This window comes from Salvelinus fontinalis, chromosome 7, assembly GCF_029448725.1.
Source record: "Salvelinus fontinalis isolate EN_2023a chromosome 7, ASM2944872v1, whole genome shotgun sequence".
NCBI lineage: Eukaryota > Metazoa > Chordata > Actinopteri > Salmoniformes > Salmonidae > Salvelinus > Salvelinus fontinalis.
In genome coordinates, this window is record NC_074671.1 from 45,272,463 (window position 1) to 45,296,372 (window position 23,910).

Sequence of the window (23,910 nt, forward strand, 5' to 3'; positions counted from 1 at the left end):
GTATGTAAATGTCATAAGTTAAATATATTTGCTAAAATAAAACAAAAAAAGTTTATGCTTTGTCATTGAGGGAAAGAACAATTTAATACATTTTAGAATAAGGCTGTAACATAACGTGGAAAAAGTCAAGGGGTCAGAATACTTTATAACTGTCATGTTCATCCAACCGTGTTCTATTTTGCTAATTGTAGGCTGTCTGTAATTGCCTCAATATTTCATGTGTGCAAAGTGCCAAATCTTTATTTAGTGCATTATAGGGTAAGCATTAGAATAAGCTGCCTCAATATTTGCAGCCATTGGTGAGATCTTTCTAATAGCTGATCAATTGTCAGTATTGTGGAATAATTCTAATGTTAAGGTAAGAAGATGAATGGAAAAAGCTGACCCAAGAGCAATGTTTGCCTTTCTTTCGCTCCTATCAATATCGCCACACTTAGCGAACATTCTCTTTGCGTGGTGTTTGGGAAACGCATGTTACATTGTCGGTCGTTCGTTAAAAACACTCATAAGTCTTAAGTTCCATCACTGTCAGGAAACCGGGCCCAGGATGCATTTCTCATGGTCTCTACGTCATGGGTCTTTATTCTGTAAAACTCAATATATGCAGATCCCAAAAGTGTAAATAATTGCATGAATATGGAATTGCTCTTAATCTGCTATTCAATCAGGGTTTTTTACACTATAACCCTACGTCCCTGTTGTACCTGCTCGAAAGGAGTTGCACAATCTGTCATGGTATGGTCTAATAATACAAGTCAGGAGGATGTTTATTAGATAGAACCCAAAATCAATATACAGGATTCAGGACAGCCAGAAAGAACTGGTGATTTCACATGAACCAGATTCAAGATGTACTCCCTCTCAAATCCTTTTCACTCTCTTCGCAATCAGGACCACTGAGGGGGAAAAGAAACAGCAGCAGCAACAAGATGTGAGCATCAGTATGTTTTATTGTGAATCTGTTTTAGACATCTCTTATTCATAGTCCATGAGGCACTGTTCTACTAGAAGTCATTATTGTCAGTCATCCAGGTCCAGTGTGTTGAGTTCCTCATCCAGTTCGTCCAGGTCCTCGCCGGTGAAAAGGTTCTCGTCCACAGGCACGGGCTCTGCTTCCTTGTCGTCGAGAGTCTCGTCTTCCCCATCGTGCCCGTTCTCCTCCACACCTCCGCAAGCACCGTTCAGCTGGTCATCTGGGAGATGGCGCAAGGCACAGGTTCAGAACATCACATCTGCTCAGTCAAAGGCTTCAGCATCTGTGCTGTGACCCATTAACGGAATTGCAATGGTAGGTGACGTGGCAAGGGAGTCATTCAACTTTGTGCAAGGGCATCTGGGATTAGAATTTATATTCTTTTACTTTTAATATAGCCATTGATTCCTGAAGAATATAACTTATAAATTCCTCATGATGGGGTATGACAGTTAGTTCAACTGTCATACCCCATCAGAAGCCCAATTATAAGCTTGTTTTACTCAATTGTTTACAATTACATTGCTTACAAACACTGTATAGCTTAAAGGGGAAATCCTCAGTTGAAACAAAGCGTTCTCCCTGTCCATTTCGGTAAAAAGCTATGGGCTGGAATACAATCAAATTCATACAGAGCTATGGATGCAAGGACTGACCATCCATGATTTCAAAATTATACACTGCTCAAAAAAATAAAGGGAACACTTAAACAACACAATGTAACTCCAAGTCAATCACACTTCTGTGAAATCAAACTGTCCACTTAGGAAGCAACACTGATTGACAATAAATTTCACATGCTGTTGTGCAAATGGAATAGACAAAAGGTGGAAATTATAGGCAATTAGCAAGACACCACCCAAAACAGGAGTGATTCTGCAGGTGGTGACCACAGACCACTTCTCAGTTCCTATGCTTCCTGGCTGATGTTTTGGTCACTTTTGAATGCTGGCGGTGCTCTCACTCTAGTGGTAGCATGAGACGGAGTCTACAACCCACACAAGTGGCTCAGGTAGTGCAGTTCATCCAGGATGGCACATCAATGCGAACTGTGGCAAAAAGGTTTGCTGTGTCTGTCAGCGTAGTGTCCAGAGCATGCAGGCGCTACCAGGAGACAGGCCAGTACATCAGGAGACGTGGAGGAGGCCGTAGGAGGGCAACAACCCAGCAGCAGGACCGGTACCTCCGCCGTAGTGCAAGGAGGTGCACTGCCAGAGCCCTGCAAAATGTGCAAATGTGCAGGCCACAAATGTGCATGTGTCAGCATATGGTCTCACAAGGGGTCTGAGGATCTCATCTTGGTACCTAATGGCAGTCAGGCTACCTCTGGCGAGCACATGGAGGGCTGTGCGGCCCCACAAAGAAATGCCACCCCACACCATGACTGACCCATCGCCAAACCGGTCATGCTGGAGGATGTTGCAGGCAGCAGAACGTTCTCCACGGCGTCTCCAGACTCTGTCCCGTCTGTCACATGTGCTCAGTGTGAACCTGCTTTCATCTGTGAAGAGCACAGGGCGCCAGTGGCGAATTTGCCAATATTGGTGTTCTCTGGCAAATGCCAAACGTCCTGCACGGTGTTGGGCTGTAAGCCCAACCCCCACCTGTGGACGTCGGGCCCTCATACCACCCTCATGGAGTCTGTTTCTGACCGTTTGAGCAGACACATGCACATTTGTGGCCTGCTGGAGGTCATTTTGCAGGGCGCTGGCAGTGCACCTTCTTGCACAAAGGCGGAGGTAGCGGTCCTGCTGCTGGGTTGTTGCCCTCCTACGGCCTCCTCCACGTCTCCTGATGTACTGGCCTGTCTCCTGGTAGCGCCTGCATGCTCTGGACACTACGCTGACACAGCAAACCTTTTTGCCACAGTTCGCATTGATGTGCCATCCTGGATGAACTGCACTACCTGAGCCACTTGTGTGGGTTGTAGACTCCGTCTCATGCTACCACTAGAGTGAGAGCACCGCCAGCATTCAAAAGTGACCAAAACATGAGCCAGGAAGCATAGGAACTGAGAAGTGGTCTGTTATCACCACCTGCAGAATCACTCCTTTTTTGGGGGTGTCTTGCTAATTGCCTATAATTTCCACCTTTTGTCTATTCCATTTGAACAACAGCATGTGCAATTTATTGTCAATCAGCGTTGCTTCCTAAGTGGACAGTTTGATTTCACAGAAGTGTGATTGACTTGGAGTTACATTGTGTTGTTTAAGTGTTCCCTTTATTTTTTTGAGCAGTGTATATTAAGGTTGAACCAAAAGATTACATGTAACAAAAATGAAATATACGAAATTATGTGAAATTGAATGAAACAATAATGTATGTGGATACTAATATAATGTACAATATTCCATTATGTTTCTATATGATAATATATTTCATATGCCATATAGTTTTTTTTAACAGTTTTACAAATTAATTTAAATTAACTTAATCATTATGACACACCCCTCACTACTGTCATTGATTACACTAATTGCACTGTGGTTCAACATAACCTGGTTCAAGTATTCATAACAAGCTGAAGTAGGCACAGTGATGCCGAAACGCTGGCAAATACCCATTAAATTGCTGGGAGATTACACATGGCGTGTGCAAATTTATTTTGATAGTTTATAGTCTCTATGGGGGTGCCACAGGGTTCAATTCTCGGGCCGACTCTCTTCTCTGTATACATCAATGATGTCGCTCTTGCTTGCTGGTGACTCTCTGATCCACCTCTACACAGACGACACCATTCTCTATACGTCTGGCCCTTCTTTGGACACTTAACTTCTTCGGGGTAGGGGGCAGCATGTTCACTTTTGGATAAATAGCATGCCAAAATTCAACTGCCTGCTACTCATCCCCAGAAAATAAGATATGCATAGTACTAGTAGATTTGGATAGAAAACACTCTGAAGTTTCTAAAACTGTTCGAATCATGTCTGTGAGAATAACAGAACTTATGTAGCAGGCAAAACCCAGAGGACAAACCATTCAGAATTTTAATTTTTTTGAGGTCACTGTCTTTTCAATGATTTTTAATTGGGACACCAGCTTTCTAAGGGACTTGTTTGCAGTTCCTACCACTTCCACTGGATGTCATCAGTCTTTGTAAATTGGTTGAGGTTATTCCTTTGTGTAATGAAGAAGTACATCAATCGTAAATGAGGGTCACTTGAAGTAAATTGTTTGAGAGAGGCACATTACCAAAAAAGTTGCGTCAGTTTGTTTTCTTTTTGTATTGAACACAGATCATCCCGTCTTCAAATTGATCGATTATTAACGTTTACAAATACCTAACGTTGTATTACAAAAGTAGTTTGAAATGTTTTGGTAAAGTTTACATGTAACTTTTGATATATTTTGTAGTGACGTTGCGCAAGTTGGAAGCTGTGTTTTTCTGGATGAAACGCGCCACAAAAATTGACAATTTGGATATATATCGACGGAATTATTCGAACAAAATAACCATTTGTGATGTTTATGGGACATATTGGAGTGCCAACAAAATAATTTTGTCAAAGGTAAGGCATGAATTATATTTTTATTTCTGCGTTTTGTGTCGTGCCTGCAGTGTTGAAATATGCTACTCTCTTTGTTTACTGTTATGCTATCATCAGATAATAGCATCTTATGCTTTCACCGAAAAGCCTTTTTGAAATCTGACATGTTGGCTGGATTCACAACGAGTGTAGCTTTAATTTGGTATCTTACATGTGTGATTTAATGAATATTAGATTTTTTTATCATTTTATTTGAATATGGCGCTCTGTATTTTAGGTGGGACGCAATCCCAGAGAGGTTAACAAACCTCCAGACGAGCTTCAATGCCATACAACACTCCTTCCGTGGCCTCCAACTGCTCTTAAATGCAAGCAAAACTAAATGCATGCTCTTTAACCGATGGCTGCCCGCACCTGCCTGCCCAGCATCACTACTCAGGATGGTTGACTTACAATATGTGGACAACTACAAATACCTAGGTGTCTGGTAGACTGTAAACTCTCCTTCCAGACTCACATTAAGCATCTCCAATCCAAAATTAAATCTAGAATCGGCTTCCTATTTCGCAACAAAGCATCCTTCACTCATGCTGCCAAACATACTCTTGTAAAACTGACTATCCTACCGATCCTTGACTTTGGCGATGTCATTTACAAAATAGCCTACAACACTCTACTCAGCAAATTGGATGCAGACTATCAGTGCCATTCGCTTTGTCACCAAAGCCCCATATACTACCCACCGCTGCGACCTGTATGCTCTCGTTGGCAGGCCCTCGCTTCATATTTGTCGCCAAACCCACTGGCTCCAGGTCATCTATAAGTCTTCGCTAGGTAAAGCCCCGCCTTATCTCAGCTCACTGGTCACCATAGCAGCACTTACCTGTAGCACACGCTCCAGCAGGTATATTTCACTGGTCACCCCCAAAGCCAACTCCTCATTTGGCCGCCTTTCCTTCCAGTTCTCTGCTGCCAATGAACGAATTGCAAAAATCACTGAAACTAGAGACATATCTCCCTCTAACTTTAAGCATCAGCTGTCAGAGCAGCTAACCGATCATTGCACCTGTACATAGCCCATCTCTAAATAGCCCACCCAACTACCTCATCTCCATGTTATTTATGTATTTGCTCCTTTGCACCCCAGTATCTCTACTTGCACATTCATCTTCTGCACATCTATCACTCCAGTGTTTAATTGCTAAATTGTAATTATTTTGCCATTATGGCCTATTTATTGCCTTACCTCCCTAATCTTACTACATTTGCACACAATGTACATAGATTTTTCTATTGTGTTATTGACTACGTTTGTTTATCCCATGTGTAACTCTGTGTCGCACTGCTTTGCTCTATCTTGGCCAGGTCACAGTTGTAAATGAGAACTTGTTCTCTATTTGCCTACCTGGTTAAATAAAAGGCGGAAAAAAATATAAGAAATGATTTTACAGTTTAAAATAGTTACAGAAACTATATAAAACAGTTACTTTTTGGGGGTTTGAACCGTTTCAGAACTTTCTTTTGCTGGTCGGAAGAGTGGAACAAAATTATTTTGAGGCTTCTGTTCAGAATGAAACGATTGGAAAATAATTTCAGTTCCAAACCCTGGTTTTAACCATGTTTTACTTTGTTTACAAACATTGGAGTACGATAAGCTTATATTTTGGATTCTGGCGGGGTACGATAGTTTAACTAAGCTCATTTATAAGTATTATTCTTCAGAAGTCAATGGGTACATATCATTCATTTATAAATCCAAAAGTGGATGTACCAACTGCAGATTGTCCCTTTAAAACTATAATTGTGATCAAAAGGATGGTCAGTCGTTGTATCATTAGGTCTGTCTACGAATTTGAGTTTATCAGCTGTTTACAGAAACAAGTGAATCTCGGATTGCCCCTTTAAAGGCTGAGGGCCAATTGTGTGATAGCAAGAGGTTTAAAGACAGACATGTTATGGAAAACACATTGGGATAGAAAGAAATACTTTGAAAAAAAGAGATCAAGGATAATGTGACTTCCATTAATTTTATTGGAAGAATAATTTCAAACACTCACCATTCGTTTCCTTTGTTGGCTTTGATTTGGCCGTGAATCTGTCAACTGCAGCAACAGTTATTCCGGTGTTGTCAACTTCCTTTGGAACAAACCTGGCTAGATCAACGTCCTGGAACTCCTGAACATATTCAACCTGTGGGTGGGTGGGGGGGGGGGGGGGGGTGACCAGTATCAATGTCATACATATGTATCACTTCATGATCATTAAATCTGGTGTAGATTTCCTCTGGTGTAGATTCTGGTGTAGATTTCCTGTAGATTTCCTGAGTATCCCCAGAGATGCATACCTATTGAAAAATGTGTTTATCAGGCTTACCTCAACGTCATCATTGTCCTCAAAATATTTTATGTCATCAGCCTCCTCATCGTCATCATCAGCCAGATCAGGACAGAACTCAAATACTTGACGGCCGCTAACCTACACAACAAAAACAACAACTCGTGTTAGTATTAAAATGTTTTCCACTTATCTGTAAGATGTGATACTGCAATCAAATACATTATTATTTTGAGCTTAAGCACATCCTCTGATAGAAAACAAAATCAAAGCTCACTCCAAAGGACCTGCCAGCTTTGAAATCAGCCTTCTTTTTCTCCATGTCTTGCTCTGCCGTGGCCACTTTTTCTTGCCTTTTCCTCTTTTTCCAGGCCAAGAAGGTCTCCAGAGTTATTCGGGTGACATTTGGTCCTAGGGCAGATCGCTGACAGACAAAGTCATTTTTTGGTAACATTTCTTAAACAGTAACAGCCCACAGAAACTTCACAGGATCTCAATCTCAGCACTGTTATTGAATAAGTCACAAGTTAGATTTCTTTTTATGTTGGTCACTGAGTGATCTCAAACATTAACAGTTGACAGACAGTCCTGGCATCCATAGCTTTTTATGCATTTCAGAGTGGATAAAGTAGCGGGGCTGCCGATTGAAACAAACACTGTGGCTTGAAGAGTAATATGGGCTAAATAATAATAAGACAAATCTCAAGTAGGAACATGAATTTGAATGAAAGTGGTCAAATCTACCTCATTCTCTATCAACTCTTCCATTGAGATTTCATCTTCCTTTTCATCCTTCTTCTGGTCTTTCTTGAGCACAAACCCAGCAGGCAATGCATGTCGGTACATACAAGTGTCAGCTCCACTAGGACATACCCAAAACCAACCATATTTGTTGTTTTCAATGGCATCAAGGAAATGCTTGCAAACCTACAAGATGATAAAATCAGAATTAAGTATCCTATACATATACATATAACATATAGCCAATGTATCCTAATATACAGTGCATTCAGAAAGTATTCAGACCCCTTGACTTTTTCCACATTTTGTTACGTTACAGCCTTATTCAAAAAAAAAAATTCCCCCCTCAATCTATGACATTTTTGCAAATTGATTGAAAATAAACTGAAATATACCATTTACTTGAGTATTCAGACCCTTTACTCAGTACTTTGTTGAAGCACCTTCGGCAGCGATTACAGCCTCAAGTCTTCTTGGGTATGACGCTACAAGCTTTTGCATGCCTGTATTTGGGAAATTTGTCACATTCTTCTCTGCAGATCATCATCTCAGGCTGGATGGGGAGCATCGCTGGACAGCTATTTTCAGGTTTCTCCAGAGATGTTCGATCGGGTTCAAATCCGGACTCTGGCTGGGCCACTCAAGGTTATTAAGACGTGTCCCGAGGCCACTTGTCTTGGCTGTGTACTTAGGGTCGGTATCCTGTTGGAAGGTGAACCTTCAGCCCAGTCAGAGGTCCTGAGCGCTCTGGAGCAGGTTTTCATCAAGGATCTCTGTACTTTTCTCCGTTCATCTTTGCCTCGATCCTGCCTAGTCTCCCAGTCCCAGCCGCTGAAAAACATCCCGACAGCATGGTGGTGCTGCCACCACCACGCTTCACCTTAGGGATGGTGCCATGTTTCCTCCAGATGTTATGCTTGGCATTCAGGGCAAAGAGTTCAATCTGGTTTCATCAGACCAGAGAATCTTGTTTCTCATGTTCTGAGAGTCCTTTAGTCAGTTTAGTTCTGAGAGTCCTTTTGGAAAATTCCATAGCGGGCTGTCATGTGCCTTTTACTGAGGAGTGGCTTCCGTCTGGCCACTCTACAATAAAGGCCTGATTGGTGGAGTGATGCAGAGATGGTTGTTCTGGAAGGTTCTCCCATCTCCACAGAAGAACTCTGGAGCTCTGTCAGAGTGACCATTGGGTTCTTAGTCACCCTGACCAAGGCCCTTCTCGCTAAACTGCTTAGTTTGGCCGGGCGGCCAGCTCTAGGAAGAGTCATGGTTCCAAACTTCTTCCATTTAAGAATGATGGAAGCCACTGTTTTCTTGGGAACCTTCAATGCTGCAGACATTTTTGGTACCTTTCCCATATCTGTGCCTCGACACAATCCTGTCTCGGAGCTCTACGGACAATTCCTTCGACCTCATGGTTTGGTTTTTGCTCTGACATGCACTGTCAACTGTGGGACCTTAGACAGGTGTGTGCCTTTCCAAATCATGTCCAATCAATTACATTTACCACAGGTGGACTCCAATCAAGTTGTAGAATCATGTTAAGGATGATCAATGGAAACCGGATGCACACAAGCTCAATTTCAAGTCTCATAGCAAAGAGTCTGAATAGCTCTGTAAAATCTGTTTTCGCTTTGATATTATGGGGTATTGAGTGTAGATTCAGGATTTAAAAAAAAATTGAACAAGGCTGTAACATAAAATGTGGAAAAAGGGAAGAGGTCTGAACATTTTCTGAATGCACTGTATAGTAGTAGATTAATCTTAGCTTTTAGAGGGATGTGCCAAAACATACAATTTGAGTTTTTGAGCTTTGAGCTTTTTTCTTTTCAGCTTCTCCGTGCTTCTGGTTCACAACCTCCTCCAACTTCTTCTCATCCCAATTATCCATGGTGTCTATACAAAACAGGATAAATAGTCAGCTCTACAATACCCAGCAGAGATATCAGCTGTTTATTCACTGCTGACAACACTAATGATTAGAAAACACTAACCTTTCTCAAGCTCGTCATCTCTCTTGTCAACGTAGAGGCTCCGTTTTTCACACTTCCTCTCGAGTGTCAAATCGTGGGAGAACTTGCACTTGTCTCCTTTGGTGCATTGGCCTTGCTTGAAGAAGGCACAGAGAACTGACTTTGGGTCCACCCCTGCAGAATTAAGAGGAAAATGTAACAAGTACTTAATGTTTCTTCTCACGCTCATTAACTCAGGGTCTTTCCTGCCACTGTTGCAGGATGGGTGGATTGAATAGAATAATTACACCATTTTTTTTCTTATTCTCTTTTGTTATTGTAACCCAACAGAGGGTAACAATATTGGGTAATGATTTAAATTATGTACAGTACCAGTCAAAAGTTTGGACAGCTACTCATTCAAGGGTTTTGCTTTATTTTTTACTATTTTCTAATTTGTAGAACAGAAAAGACATCAAAACTATGAACACATGGAATCATGTAGTAACTAAAAAAAAGTGTTAAATCAAAATAGATTTTATAAACTTTAGATTCTTCTTGTGCAGAGCTGTCATCAGGGCAAAGGGTGGCTACTTTGAAATATATTCTGATTTGTTTAACACTTTTTTGGTTACTACATGATTCCATGTGTTGTCAGTTTTTGATGTCTTCACTATTATTCTACAATGTAAAAACTAGTCAAAATAAAGAAAAACCCTTGAATGCGTAGGTGTGTCCAAACTTTTGACTGGTACTGTACATCAACAACAAACATTAACATTCATTACATACTCATTCATTGAAACACGCAATACAATCTGTAAGAACTTTATTAACATAAGTGAACATATCATTTGTTAAAACTGTTACATGTTAGTGTTAAACTTGTAATTTGAGACACCTCTTTTACAGAGCCCTCATGCGTTGCAATAAACTTTTCTTTACAGAGACAACTTAGAGCAAACATTGCAAATTGGGTTAATTGAAACCTGATAACCCTTCAGAGAAAACGATGCACTAATGGAATGAATATAGTATCTTATAGTATCTCCGACACGACGGCAATGATGCAACTATGCACACCTGTTGGCATTTCTAGACTGAGGATAATGCTCAGTTTATACCATTCTACCTTTTTGCACCTTTGCCCTGTTCTAATTCTTGACAAACATTAGTGGTGGGTAGTATGCATATGCCTAATCAGTGATTAATCTTGACAATATGAGTTTCCTAAGCATTCAATAGGGTAAGGTCCCAAAACGTCCTTTTATATTAAACAGAGCATTTTCTGAATCTATGTACAGTTGAAGTCAGAAGTTTACATACACCTTAGCCAAATACACTTAAACTCACTCACAATTCCTGACATTTAATCCTAGTAAAAATTCCCTGTCTTCGGTCAGTTAGGTTCACCACTATTTTAAGAATGTGAAATGACAGAATAATAGTAAAGATAATTATTTATTTCAGCTTTTATTTATTCCATCACATTCCCAGTGGGTCAGAAGTTCACATACACTCAATTAGTATTTGGAAGCATTGCCTTTAAATTGTTTAACTTAGGTCAAACATTTCAAACACACAAGCTTCCCACAGAAAGTTGGGTGAATTTTGGCTCATTCCTCCTGACAGAGCTGGTGTAACGGAGTCAGGCTTGTAGGCCTCCTTGCTCGCACACGCTTTTTCAGTTCTGCCCTCAAATTTTCTATGGGATTGAGGTCAGGGCTTTGTGATGGCCACTCAAATACCTTGACTTTGTTGTCCTTAAGCCATTTTACCACAACTTTAGAAGTATGCTTGCTTATAATTCAGAATAATCAGACTGGATACCGCATTTCAATAACATCCAATAAAAAGACAGGTGCTATATCTATATCTACAATGATTCAACTGCTTTGTATTTCATTAGTGTAAATTCAAACAAAAGCAACTAGCTAAAACATTACTGTTATTCAGCAAATACAAGTTAATGGTTTAAATGCAGTTTCTGCTTGTATAACTTTGTTCTGTGGGGTTAACATGGAGTCAAGTGAATACTGTTTTTTTGTGCAAAAAGACCCATTTGCGACCAAGCTTTAACTTCCTGACTGATGTCTTGAGATGTTGCTTTAATATATCCACATAATTGTCAAGTATAAACACCAATTAGCCTCGTAAACCATGACGTCATTTTCTGGATTTTTCCAAGCTGTTTAAAGGCACAGTCAACTTAGTGTATGTAAACTTCTGACTCACTGGAGTTGTGACATAAGTGAAATAATCTGGTCTGTAAACAATTGTTGGAAAAATTACTTGTGTCATGCATAAAGTAGATGTCCTAACCGTCTTGCCAAAACTTTAGTTTGTTAATAAGAAATTTGAGGAGTGGTTGAAAAACAAGTTAATGACTCCAACCTAAGTGTATGTAAACTTCCGACTTCAACTGTACTAGAAGAAACTTTGTAGCTGAATATAGAAGGCATTTCCATCCTCACCTTTAGCGACTTTCTGAGCAGCCACCACTGGCTTGAAAAGCTCGTTCAGCTCATCTAACTCTTTCTTCTTGTCACCCTTTTTGTTCTTGTCCCCTTCAACAGCAGCCTAGGAAAACAGGATCTAGTTAGTCACAAGTCCACAACAGGAACCAGGTTTGCCGGCCTCCTGACCTAATAGCAAGCTATAGCTTGAGTTTAGGTCGGCTTTATAACCATTTACATTTTCCAGAAGGTGCCTTGTTTGCCTTGTGTAGCAAGAACGTTGAATGAACTGTCATTTGGACTTACTCTGCCAATTGTCCACTTGGTTGGTAATATGCCATTTGAAATTTCACAAAATATCCACAGGAAGTATTATCAAACCGACTTTTGAAAATGCTTGTTCTGCTGTTGAAATTCCTATCTGGCAGTACGCATGCATCGGGTGCATGTACTTATGTCTTATGTGCATGCCTCAGGGGGATGAAAAAACGAAATCATGAGAGCTAGGCACAGAGACATGAGGTTTGAAGTCAGTTTAAAGAGACTCTTCAGTACTTTCGTATCAGGGTTCGTACACATTTTGACAGATAGAATTTCATGACTTTATGACTTTTAACCAAATGTCCTTTATAAAAAAGTATGCCTAAAGTGGTAGACTCGAAGGCTGCTCTCTGGCGCCATGTAGCATCTTCTGTCATTGTGCAAGGCCCTTAACACCCCCCCCCCCCCCAAAGTAGAATAGCTTTCAGGCAACTGTATAAAACATGTGGTCAACCCTCAGTCTGGAGAGCTACTGGGTGTGCAGGCTTTTGATCAAACACAGAGCCAGTTTATCAAGGTTCAGCATAGCAGCTTATTTCTAAAATGTTTGTAAGAGGGGGACTAGAATAAAAGCCTACACACCCATTGGCTCTCCTGGAGCACTCACTCCTGTCATAATGAAGTGTTTTGAGAGACTAGTCAAGGATCACATCACCTTGACCTTACCTGACAGCCTAAACCCACTTCAATTTGCTTACCGCCCCAATACATCCAGACAATGCAATCGCCGTCGCACTGCACACTGCCCTATCCCATCTGAATAAGAGGAATACATACCTATGTAAGAATGCTGTTCATTGACTATAGCTCAGCATTCAACACCATAGTACCCACCAAGCTCATCATTAAGCTTGAGGCCCTGGGTCTGAGCCCCACCCTGTGCAACTGGGTCCTGGGGACTTCCTGACGGGCCACCCCCAGGTGGCTATGGTAGGAAACAACACCTCCACTTCACTGATCCTCAACACTGGGGACCCACAAGGGTGCGTGCTCAGCCCCCTCCTGTACTTCCTGGTCACCCATGACTAGCATGGCCACGCACGCCTCCAACTCAATCAAGTTTCAGATGACAACAGTAGTAGGCCTGATTACCAACAATGACGAGACAGCCTACAGGGAGGTGGTGAGGGCCCTTGGTGTGTGGGGCCAGGAAAATAACCTCACTCAACGTCAACACAACAAAAGAGCTGATCATGGACTTCAGGAAACAGCAGAGGGAGCATGCCCCTATCCACATCGACGGGACTGCAGTGGAGAAGGTGGAAAGCTTCAAGCTCCTCGGCATAAACATCACTGACAAACGGAAATGGTCCACCCACACAGACAGAGTGGTAAAGAGGGCGGAATAGTGCCTCTTCAACCTCAGGAGGCTGAAGAAATTTGGCTTGGCACCTAAAACCACCAAACTTATACAGACGCACAATTGAGAGCATCCTGTCGGACTGTACCACCACCTGGTACGGCAACTGCACCACCCACAACTGTAAGGCTCTCCAGAGGGTTATATAGTCTTAATTCCTTTACTTAGATGTGTGTATTGTGAAATTGTTAGATATTACTGCACTGTTGGAGCTAGAGAAAAAAGCATTGCACTCCACGCGCAATAACATTTTCTAAACACGTGTATGTGACCAATAATCGATTTGACCACCCTTGATGTATAGCATTGCAACATTACAACCAAATAGTTTCTCTTGAAATAATGATCTCATTCAATATATCAAAGATCAAATGGCTATGGTAGGTTACAAATATTTGGATTCATCTGAAGCAAACCCACAAATTTAGGAAATACATTTTTTCTAGTTTAACCTCTCTAGGGTACGTGAGACGGTAGCGTCCCACCTCTTCAACAGCCAGTGAAACTGCAGGGCGCCAAATTCAAAACAACAGAAATCCCATAATTAAAATTCCTCAAACATACATGTATTTTACACAATTTTAAAGATACACTTGTAAATCCAGCCACAGTGTCCAATTTCAAAAAGGCTTTACGACAAAAGCAAACCAAACAATTATGTTAGGTGAGTGCCTATTCACAGAATAACACAGCCATTTTTCCAGCCAAAGAGAGGATTCACAAAAAGCAGAAATATAGATAAAATGAATCACTAACCTTTGATGATCTTCATCAGATGACACTCATAGGACTTCATGTTACACAATACATGTATGTTTTGTTCGGTAAAGTTCAAATTTATATCCAAACATCTGAGTTTACATTGGCGCGTTACGTTCAGAAGTTCCAAAACATCCTTTGATTTTGCAGAGAGCCACATCAATTTACAGGAATACTCATAATAAACATTGCTAAAAGATACAACTGTCATGCATGGAATTTTAGATGCACTTCTCCTTAATGCAACCGCTGTGTCAGATTTCAAAAAAGCTTTACGGAAAAAGCAAACCATGCAATAATCTGAGTCGGCGCTCAGAGCCCAATCAAGACACAAATATATCCGCCATATTGTGCAGTCAACAGAAGCCAGAAATAACATTATAAACATTCACTTACCTTTGATGATCATCAGAATGCACTCCCAGGAATTGCAGATCCACAATAACTGTTTGTTTGTTCGATAATGTCCATCATTTATGTCCAAATTCCTCCTTGTTTTTCTAGTGTTCAGTACACTTTCCAAACTCACGACGCGCGGGCAAGTCCAGCGGAAAGTACGGACGAAAAGTTATATTACAGACCATAAAAACATGACAAACGAAGTATTGAATAAACCTTTAGGATGTTTTTAACATAATTCTTCAATAATGTTCCAACCGGAGAATTCCTTTGTCTTCAGAAGTGCGATGGAACAGAGCTCGCTCTCACATGAACGCGCATGGTCAGCGCATGTTCAGGTCATGGTAGACCTTACTCAATCCCCTCTCATTCGGCCCCACTTCACAGTAGAAGCATCAGACAAGGTTCTAAAGACTGTTGACATCTAGTGGAAGTGCAACATTACCAATATCCCACTGTATCTTCAATAGGAGCTGAGTTGAAAATCGACCACTCAGATTTCCCACTTCCTGGTTTTCTCATGTTTTTGCCTGTCATATGAGTTCTGTTATACTCACAGACATCATTCAAAGAGTGTTTTCTATCCAAATCTACTAATAATATGCATACTCTAGCTTTTATGGCTTTGTAGCAGGCCGTTTACTCTGGGCATGCTTTTCATCCGGACGTGAAAATACTGCCCAGTACCCCAAAGAAATTAATAATTTATCTTAGCTGCCTTAGAAGTATTTACTTTGCAGGCTGACTAGCATCTAGTTGCAATGTCCCAACATTATTCCAAAATCTTCTGGAAGTATCTACTAAACAAGTTGAAGCCACATAAACCAAAAGGCTACAGTATTATTTTTTCCAAAAATTACTGTTCGCAGTTTCAATTATTATTTTGATTCACCACGATTGAACCAAATTATACAATCATTTGTTTTGTCAAAGAATTGTTTAAAATAATCATATGAATCGTTCAAAAATGTAAATCAACTTTGAATGGCCATATTCGTGTGTGTCGGCGGTGGAAAGTTTTTGGGGACATGAAAAAAACATGAATACATACTAATAATGGCAAAAAAGTTACCTAGAGGGTACAAGATATGTTTTGAATTGGCTACTAGTTATTAGTCTGTTCTTTAACATATTTTATAGGTTAGGCCTGCTTCTGCAATGTCCGACTGTCTCCCTCTCCTTGAGCAACGGCCCACTCGTCTCGCACAGATGCAAGTGATGCGCCCAAACACGCTAAAGTGACATTCGGATCCAGGCTGATATGTTGATTTTCAATTGATTGATAAAATATTTAAAAACTATGCCTAAATAAATTACATGAACAGAAATTATTAAATTAATTTCCAACAGGTCCCAGACGTGCTCAATGGGATTGAGATAGAGGCTCATCGCTGGCCATGGCAGAACACTGACATTCCTGTCTTGCAAGAAATCACGCTCAGAACGAGCAGCAGTCATTGTCATGTCAGGGTAAGGCCGCAGGAAGGGTACCACATGAGGGAGGAGGATGTCTTCCCTGTAACGCACAGGGTTGAGATTGCCTGCAATGACAACAAGCTCAGTCCGATGATGTGACACCACCCCAGACCATTACGGACCGGACCCTCCACCTCCAAATCGATTCCACTCCAGAGAACAGTCCCCGGTGTAACGCCCATTCCTTCGACGATAAACGTGAATCCGACCATCATCCCTGGTGAGACAAAACCGCGACTCGTCAGTGAAGAGCACTTTTTGCCAGTCCTGTCTGGTCCAGCGACGGCGGGTTTGTGCACAACCCAGTGTTGTCTGGTGAGGACCTGCCTTACAACAGGCCTACAACCCCGCAGTCCAGCCTCTCAGCCTATTGCGGACAGTCTGAGCACTGATGGAGGGATTGTGCGTTTCTGGTGTAACTTGGGCAGTTGTTGTTGCCATCATGTACCTGTCCAGCAGGTGTAATATTCGGATGTACTGATCCTGTGCAGGTGTTGTTACACGTGGTCTGCCACTGTGAGGACGATCAGCTGTCCGTCCTGTCTCCCTGTAGCGCTGTCTTAGACGTCTCACAGTATGGACATTGCAATTTATTGCCCTGGACCTTGCAGTATGCCTAAGGCTCGTTCACGCAGATGAGCAGGGACCCTGGGCATCTTTCTTTTGGTGTTTTTCCAGAGTCAGTAGAAAGGCCTCTTTAGTGTCCTAAGTTTTAATTGCCTACGGTCTGTAAGCTGTTAGTGTCTTATTGACCGTTCCACAGGTGCATGATCATTAATTGTTTATGGTTCATTGAACAAGCATGGGAAACAGTGTTAAAACCCTTTACAATGAATATCTGAAGTTATTTGGATTTTTACAAATTATTTTTTAAAGACAGGGTCCTGATAAAGGGACGTTTCTATTTTTGTTGAGTTTATGTGTATCCCATAATTGCTCTCTCTCGTTCTACTGTGTGCATCTTGATAGCTGTCACTCAAAATTGTGATGGCTGAAGCTCAAATTGCTAGGGGGCTGGCCTAGGTGAGGGGAAACGGCGCTGCCCAGCTTCCAGAAAAGTGTCTTTCAAACTAGGCATTGCGTGGCTAATTGAGGAAAGACAGTAATTCTGCTTATAGATCATGCATGTATGAACTGCACATTAAAACCTGTCTAGGACTGGCGGCACCCCCCCCCCCCCCACCCCCACTGAAAAGGCAGAGCCGCGAAATTCAAAAAAAATATTTTTTTTAAAATATTTAACTTTCACACATTAAAGTCCAATACAGCTAATGAAAGACACAGATCTTGTGAATCCAGCCAACATGTCCGATTTTTAAAATGTTTTACAGGGAAGACACAATATGTAAAGATGTAAATCTATTAGCTAAACACATTAGCATAATCCACCATCTTTTCTTTGTCCACAAACACCAGTAGCTATCACCAATTCGGCTAAACTAAGATATTGATAGCCAATAACCAAGAAAAAACCTCCTCAGATGACAGTCTGATAACATATTTATGGTATAGGATAGGTTTTGTTAGAAAAATGTGCATATTTCAGGTTGATGTCATAGTCTACAATTGCACCCACCGTCACAAATGGACTAGAATAATTACAATGAGCAACGTGTTTACCTAACTACTAATAATCAAACATTTCGTAAAAATACACAGCATACACGAATCGAAAGACACAGATCCTGTGAATACAGACAATATTTCAGATTTTCTAAGTGTCTTACAGCGAAAACACAATAAATCGTTATATTAGCATAGCACATGTGCAAACATTACAACAGCAATGATTCTAGCCAAAGAGAGCAATAACGTAAACATCGCCAAAATATATAAATTTTTTCACTAACCTTCTCAGAATTCTTCAGATGACACTCCTGTAATATCACATTACAACATACATATACAGTTTGTTCGAAAATGTGCATATTTAGCCACCAAAATCATGGTTAGACAATGAGAAAAGTAGCCCAGCTGGTCAGAAAATGTCCTGCGCCACATTAGACAGTGATCTAGTCGTATACATAAATACTCATAAACGTGACTAAAAAATATAGGGTGGACAGCGATTGATAGACAATTTAATTCTTAATACAATCGCGGAATTACATTTTTTAAATGATCCTTACTTTTCAATACAGTTTGCGCCAAGCGAAGCTACGTCAAAAAAAATGGCGTCCTAAGCCACTAACATTTTTCGACAGAAACACGATTTATCATAATAAATTGTTCCTACTTTGAGCTGTTCTTCCATCAGAATCTTGGTCAAAGAATCCTTTCTTGGGTCTAATCGTCTTTTGGTCGAAAGCTGTCCTCTTGCCATGCAGAAATGCACATTGCGTTCGGCATGAACTGGAACGGTGCCCAGAGATTCACAGTGTCTCAGAAATAAATGTCCCAAAATCGCACTAAACGGATATAAATTGCTATAAAACGCTTTAAATTAACTACCTTATGATGTTTTTAACTCCTATAACGAGTGAAAATATGACCGGAGAAATATAACTCCCTACACTAATGCTTGGAAAAACAGTAGCACGGTATCCTCCACGCGCATGACGCACCAAGAAAAGAGTTCCTATCTACAGGATTTTTTCATTTATAGTGGCTGTGATTGGGCAATCGACACCATTCAAATCGTCATCGCGTAAAGGCATCCAGGGGAAGACGTAAGCAGTGTCCGTATACTCATAGGAATAACAGTGGCCTTAAAACTGACTCCAGAACAGGGGCCAAAATGTGTGAAATCTGACTCCATGTCAGGGAAATTGCTGTAGAATGAGTTCTGTTCCACTTAGAGACAAAATTTCAACGCCTATAGAAACTATAGGCGTTGAACTATATACTGTTTTCTATCCAATAATAATAATAATATGCATATTGTACGATCAAGAATTTTGTAGGAAGCCGTTTCAAAAATTACACGATTACCATAAATAGTGACAACAGCACCCCCTAGCCTTAACAGGTTATTAACACATCCAGCCTAAAGTCGGCGGTTTCAACAATAATTACTCGCCAAAGTTCGGGAGCATGTCTTTAATACTTTCCTGTGGATGTTTTGTCTCAAATTTCCAACAGCACAAGGACGAACTCAGTGGACAACCAGCAGATTAAGTTCAACTGAAATTTATTCAACATTCTGACTTGTAATGGGATTGTTCAGTCTTCTGGAATCTATATGTTATTGTTAGCAACTAGTGTGGGAAGTCCACACTCAGAATTAAGACGCTAGATCCAGGCAAAAATTAGGCTAGATGAGTGTCAATTCAAAGTAAATTAGCGAGAAAACATCTATAGATTGATGTAGCCATAAGAACCTGACTTTCGTCAAAATTCTTCTCTAGTTGGAACAGAGCTATGCCAGAATGTGGACAGCGCGGAGCCCGGCGCGGTATATGGCTGGGAAAAATGTACCTCAATCCAATGATGGAATATGTTGCTGTACTCTTAAAATGTTCCCAAAATGATAAAATGTTTAATTGATAAGATTGAAATACCGTAATTTCCGGACTACAAGCCGCTACTTTTCCCCACGCTTTGAACCTCGCGGCTTATACAATGACGCGGCTAATTAATGGATTTTCCCCGCTTTCACAAGATTCATGCCGCCAAAAAACTGAGCACCGTCACATAATGTGACGTAAATCGAGCGCGCTCAAACTTCCCATCATTCTGATTACGGTAGTCATTTTGTCACCCTCAACAAAGTATTTGCAGCCACTCGACATCAGTGTAAATCGTGCATTTAAGGTGGCGCTCTGTGTTCAGTGGGAGGCTTGGATGACAAGTGGGGAGAAATCCTTCACTAAAACGGGCCGCATGCGAAGAGCAACTTATGGTCAAGTCTGCCAGTGGGTCCTGACAGCGTGGAGCATTGTCAAAAAATCCACTATCATCAACGGGTTTCGAAAGGCTGGACTGCTGCGTGTTGAAGAGGGCAGCATGAGCTCAGCGGGGAATTTGCCTCTGGATGAAAGTGACGAGAGCGACAATGAAAACGATCCAACATCGGATGAAGCAATTCTGAGGATATTCAACTCCGACACCGAAGGAGATGACTTCAGTGGTTTCAGTGCACAGGAGGAGGAAGATAGTGACCAATGACTTTCTTGGTAGGCTACTGTTTACTGCTATTTTTTTTGTTTTGTTACAAGCCGTGTTTCGTTTAAAAGCCTATTTATTTTTGTTACAAGCCGTGTTTCGTTTAAAAGCCTATTTATTTTTGTTACAAGCCGTGTTTCGTTTAAAAGCCTATTTATTTTTGTTACAAGCCGTGTTTCGTTTAAAGGCTGTGTAAAGTTCATTTGTTTCAATGTACCGGTAGGCACCTGTGGCTTATAGACATGTGCGGCTTATTTATGTACAAAATACATATATTTTTTTAAATTCAGTGGGTGCGGCTAATATTCAGGTGCGCTTAATAGTTCAGAAATTACGGTACTGCTAGTTTTTTATTAAACTGTCTTTTTCGTCAGCCTGCTAGGCCAGCAAATGCTAGCCCATTGGATCCCAAGAAAATGCAACGCTTAGCGTTGGTGAGTAGTAGCTACCTTAAGTGTTGTAAAATCCAACGGGTTGCTTTAGCTGTTCACATTCTGGCATAGCACACTGTTGCGACTAGCGCTCAAAATCTCTAGGGGGCATTTTGACTTCTAACAGATTCGCCCAAGACTGGCTCATGTGACCTACAATCCCGACTGTTTTAAAGTTTAGAAACACAAATAATTGTTGGTTGCGATACAGCTTTCGAAACATATGGCCCTTAGTCATCAGCGAGAAAGAATCATTCAAATAAAAAAAATACACTTACTGTCGCAGTGTTGCACAGATCCATACAGCTTTGGGTGGCTCCACCCGGCAAAACTACACTTCCTGAGTTACGCTTACACGAAAGTGTTTGGAGCACACTATAGATAGCTAAGTAGCACAGGTGGTCGCTTCTGTGCCTGCGGTCCAAACACTTAAAAGACACATCCTATCCCCTCAGCCCTCAAAATAAGTGTACACTTTTGATGACGTATTATGATGTCTGACGAGTATACACTTGCAGGGCAAGGAAGGAAGGAATGATTTTTAAATGGACCATCCTTGGCCAGAAATTCGTCACTCGTTCATCCCGTGATGATTGTGTTTTCAGTCGCCGGTAGCTTGTGGGTGCTTTATATGCCCTACAGTCAATTATGAGTGCATGCCTACTTAAATTAAATATATAATTATTATACACCTAATGTATGCTTGCTAGCAAATTAATTAGCTAAATAACATTAGCTACAACGTCTGAAAGAAAATGTTTTATTTTTAAAAAATCAAAAAGATATCAAAAACATATTTACGAGACGTGTTTGTGCCGTCATGTGCATTAGTAGCACAATTTCTAACTTATTTGCATTAGTTTTTACTTACACTTGTATGTTGACTTCTCCATTGATGTTTTTACGCTTTCGCTGACTTTTCTTAGTGGATGTACAATCTTCGCGAATTGAAAAATGGGGAGTTTCAGGCCACGGAGTGAACATAATTGTACACTCGCAAAGCCGACTAAAAACGAAGGCTGAGGGGCTTACGTTGCAAACTTCCCTTGCTTGGCTAATCATTTGGACCGCCCTCCAAGATGGCGATGGGGCATAATGTATAAGGCATAAGTGGACAAAGGTGTGTCTTTTAAGTGTTTGGACCGCAGCCTGTCTTCCATAAACAAGCGCTGTAACATGGAGATATGGCCGTATGGGAACACTAACCATATAGTGTGTAGATATTTAACATTTAGTTTAATTTTCTTTACTGATATGGAAGAAACGTCCTTATGTTTCCAAAACAATACCGCAAGCGATGCATGTTAATAGTAAGCGCCAGGGATCTTAACAAAACTCCCCTGGTCAGATGATACTATTATCAATAGGCATTAAAGCAATTAATGTCTATGAATGGGGTACATTCTGACCAGAGAGAAGATATGAACAAAAGCCTGGTTCTTATGGCTATAGGTTGATGATGCTCTAATGGCAAACATCTCTAATGAAATTACAAGTCAAGCCAGTGGTCATTCACTGAGAAACAACAAGACTGTAGGCCTGACTGGTCCAGCTTACCTTACTACCAGGAACTTGCTTGACTTGCTGAGAGACATTCTTGATAAATTTCTGTTGTTTTCCACCCTTTTTGTTCTTCAACCCAAATGTCCTGTCCTACATAAAATATAAACAAATGGAATATCAGCAATTTAATAAGGACATAACGTTAAACGTTAGTTGGCAGGCTACCAAGAAGAAACCTTTGAACGACAAAATAATACGGTTTCTTGCGCTAGCTATCTAAGTAGTTATAGTAGCTGACTAACTAGTTAACTTACTGTACCAACAAAGATTAGATATGCCATCTGTGTTACAACTACTAACGTTAACTAAGCAGCTCATTCAAGTCGTGGACAGACGATCACACAACCTAGCTAACATTAATTCGAATAAATAAGTTTGTAACCTTTGCTAGCTACTGTCTGCAGCTAACTAGCTACAACATGCAAGTGCAAGTTAGCTACCAGTAGCTACCACGTTCTTAAAAAGGGGTTAGCATAAGAACGCCAACGTTTGTCAGTTTGGTACCTAGCAAAAATAACGGTTGGAAAGTGTTCTGCGTTCAACAATCCGTGGTATAACTAGCTAGCATCTAACGTTCTGTCTAACTTACTAGCTAGCTTCACAAAATAACATTTGGACGTTACTGTAATTTAGCTAGCTACCGGTACCTCTTGTAGCTAGCAAACTAGCTTAGCATTATCCCAATTAATTTGGCTATCGTGCGCGAAAGGGATTTCACCTCAATTATCTTTTCCTTCTTCTTTTCTTGCGTTTTTTTACTACCCGCGGCAGCTTGAGCTGGTTTCTTCGGAGGCATAGTGAATGATGTAACAATATTTTGAAATATTCTATTACGATAGCCACCGCTACATGCAGTACTAACAGGCCACTCCGTGACAAGTTGACGCCGAATGACGTCAGTGTTCATTTTTCTTTTTCGTATGTGTTTTTTTGGGGCGGTTGGCATCCAACATTAATGGTGCATTACCGACACCTACTGTGCTGGAGAGTATTGACCATCGTTTTACGTCCTCGTCCTTCAGCGGTTGTCACTCTATACCACAGCCACAAAGTCAAATCGTGGCTACATCGTACAAATTCATGACATTCATCTTAATTTAAGGTTAGGCACAATGTTAGCAGTGTGGTTAAGATTAGGGTTCATTTTAAAATCAGATTTTAAGAAGATAAATTGTGGAAATAGGCAGCGTTTAGCCGTTATGACTATGTGGCTGTGGTAACTAGTGGCGAAATCCCTCAACCAATCCTACAGTTGCCATGTTCATGTTCTAGTCGGAACTAGGAAACTCGGACATGTCCGACTTGCTAACTGGTTGACCGCGGCACGTGTTAGCACAACCAGTTAGCAATTCTGACATTTCTGAGTTTCCTAGTTCCGACTATAACTTGAACGCACACGGCAAGTATCCAGCTGGAGACTGGGAGCCATTGGCCTGTCACTAAAAGTGGACCCTCACTAAACCAATACTATCACCATCTATTGGCCAGTTTATGTTTAGCAATCACAAAAAGTGGTCCCTCACCAAAATCAATACTTTCGCCATCTACTGGCAGGT

The 23,910-nt window shown here is 40.9% G+C and overlaps 1 protein-coding gene across 3 annotated transcripts; it reads right to left on the reverse strand.

Moving 5' to 3' along the window:
• Positions 1 to 932: 932 nt before the first annotated feature.
• Positions 933 to 23,257, reverse strand: LOC129859522 (zinc finger CCCH domain-containing protein 15-like). Of its 3 annotated transcripts, none has more exons than XM_055929384.1 (11): positions 23,073 to 23,257; positions 22,349 to 22,444; positions 11,960 to 12,065; positions 9,528 to 9,680; positions 9,329 to 9,429; positions 7,540 to 7,722; positions 7,073 to 7,219; positions 6,835 to 6,936; positions 6,519 to 6,651; positions 5,345 to 5,427; positions 1,091 to 1,193 (listed from the first exon to the last, which is right to left on the reverse strand). In XM_055929384.1, exons 1-11 carry the CDS (start codon positions 23,148 to 23,150, stop codon positions 1,182 to 1,184), a joined length of 1,194 nt encoding a protein of 397 aa, XP_055785359.1. In that variant the 5' UTR covers positions 23,151 to 23,257; the 3' UTR covers positions 1,091 to 1,181. The 3 variants fall into 3 exon arrangements, with proteins under 3 accessions (XP_055785357.1, XP_055785359.1, XP_055785358.1); XM_055929383.1 differs by having other exon boundaries at positions 5,345 to 5,430; XM_055929382.1 differs by lacking the exon at positions 5,345 to 5,427 and having other exon boundaries at positions 933 to 1,193; positions 23,073 to 23,256.
• Positions 23,258 to 23,910: the final 653 nt, after the last annotated feature.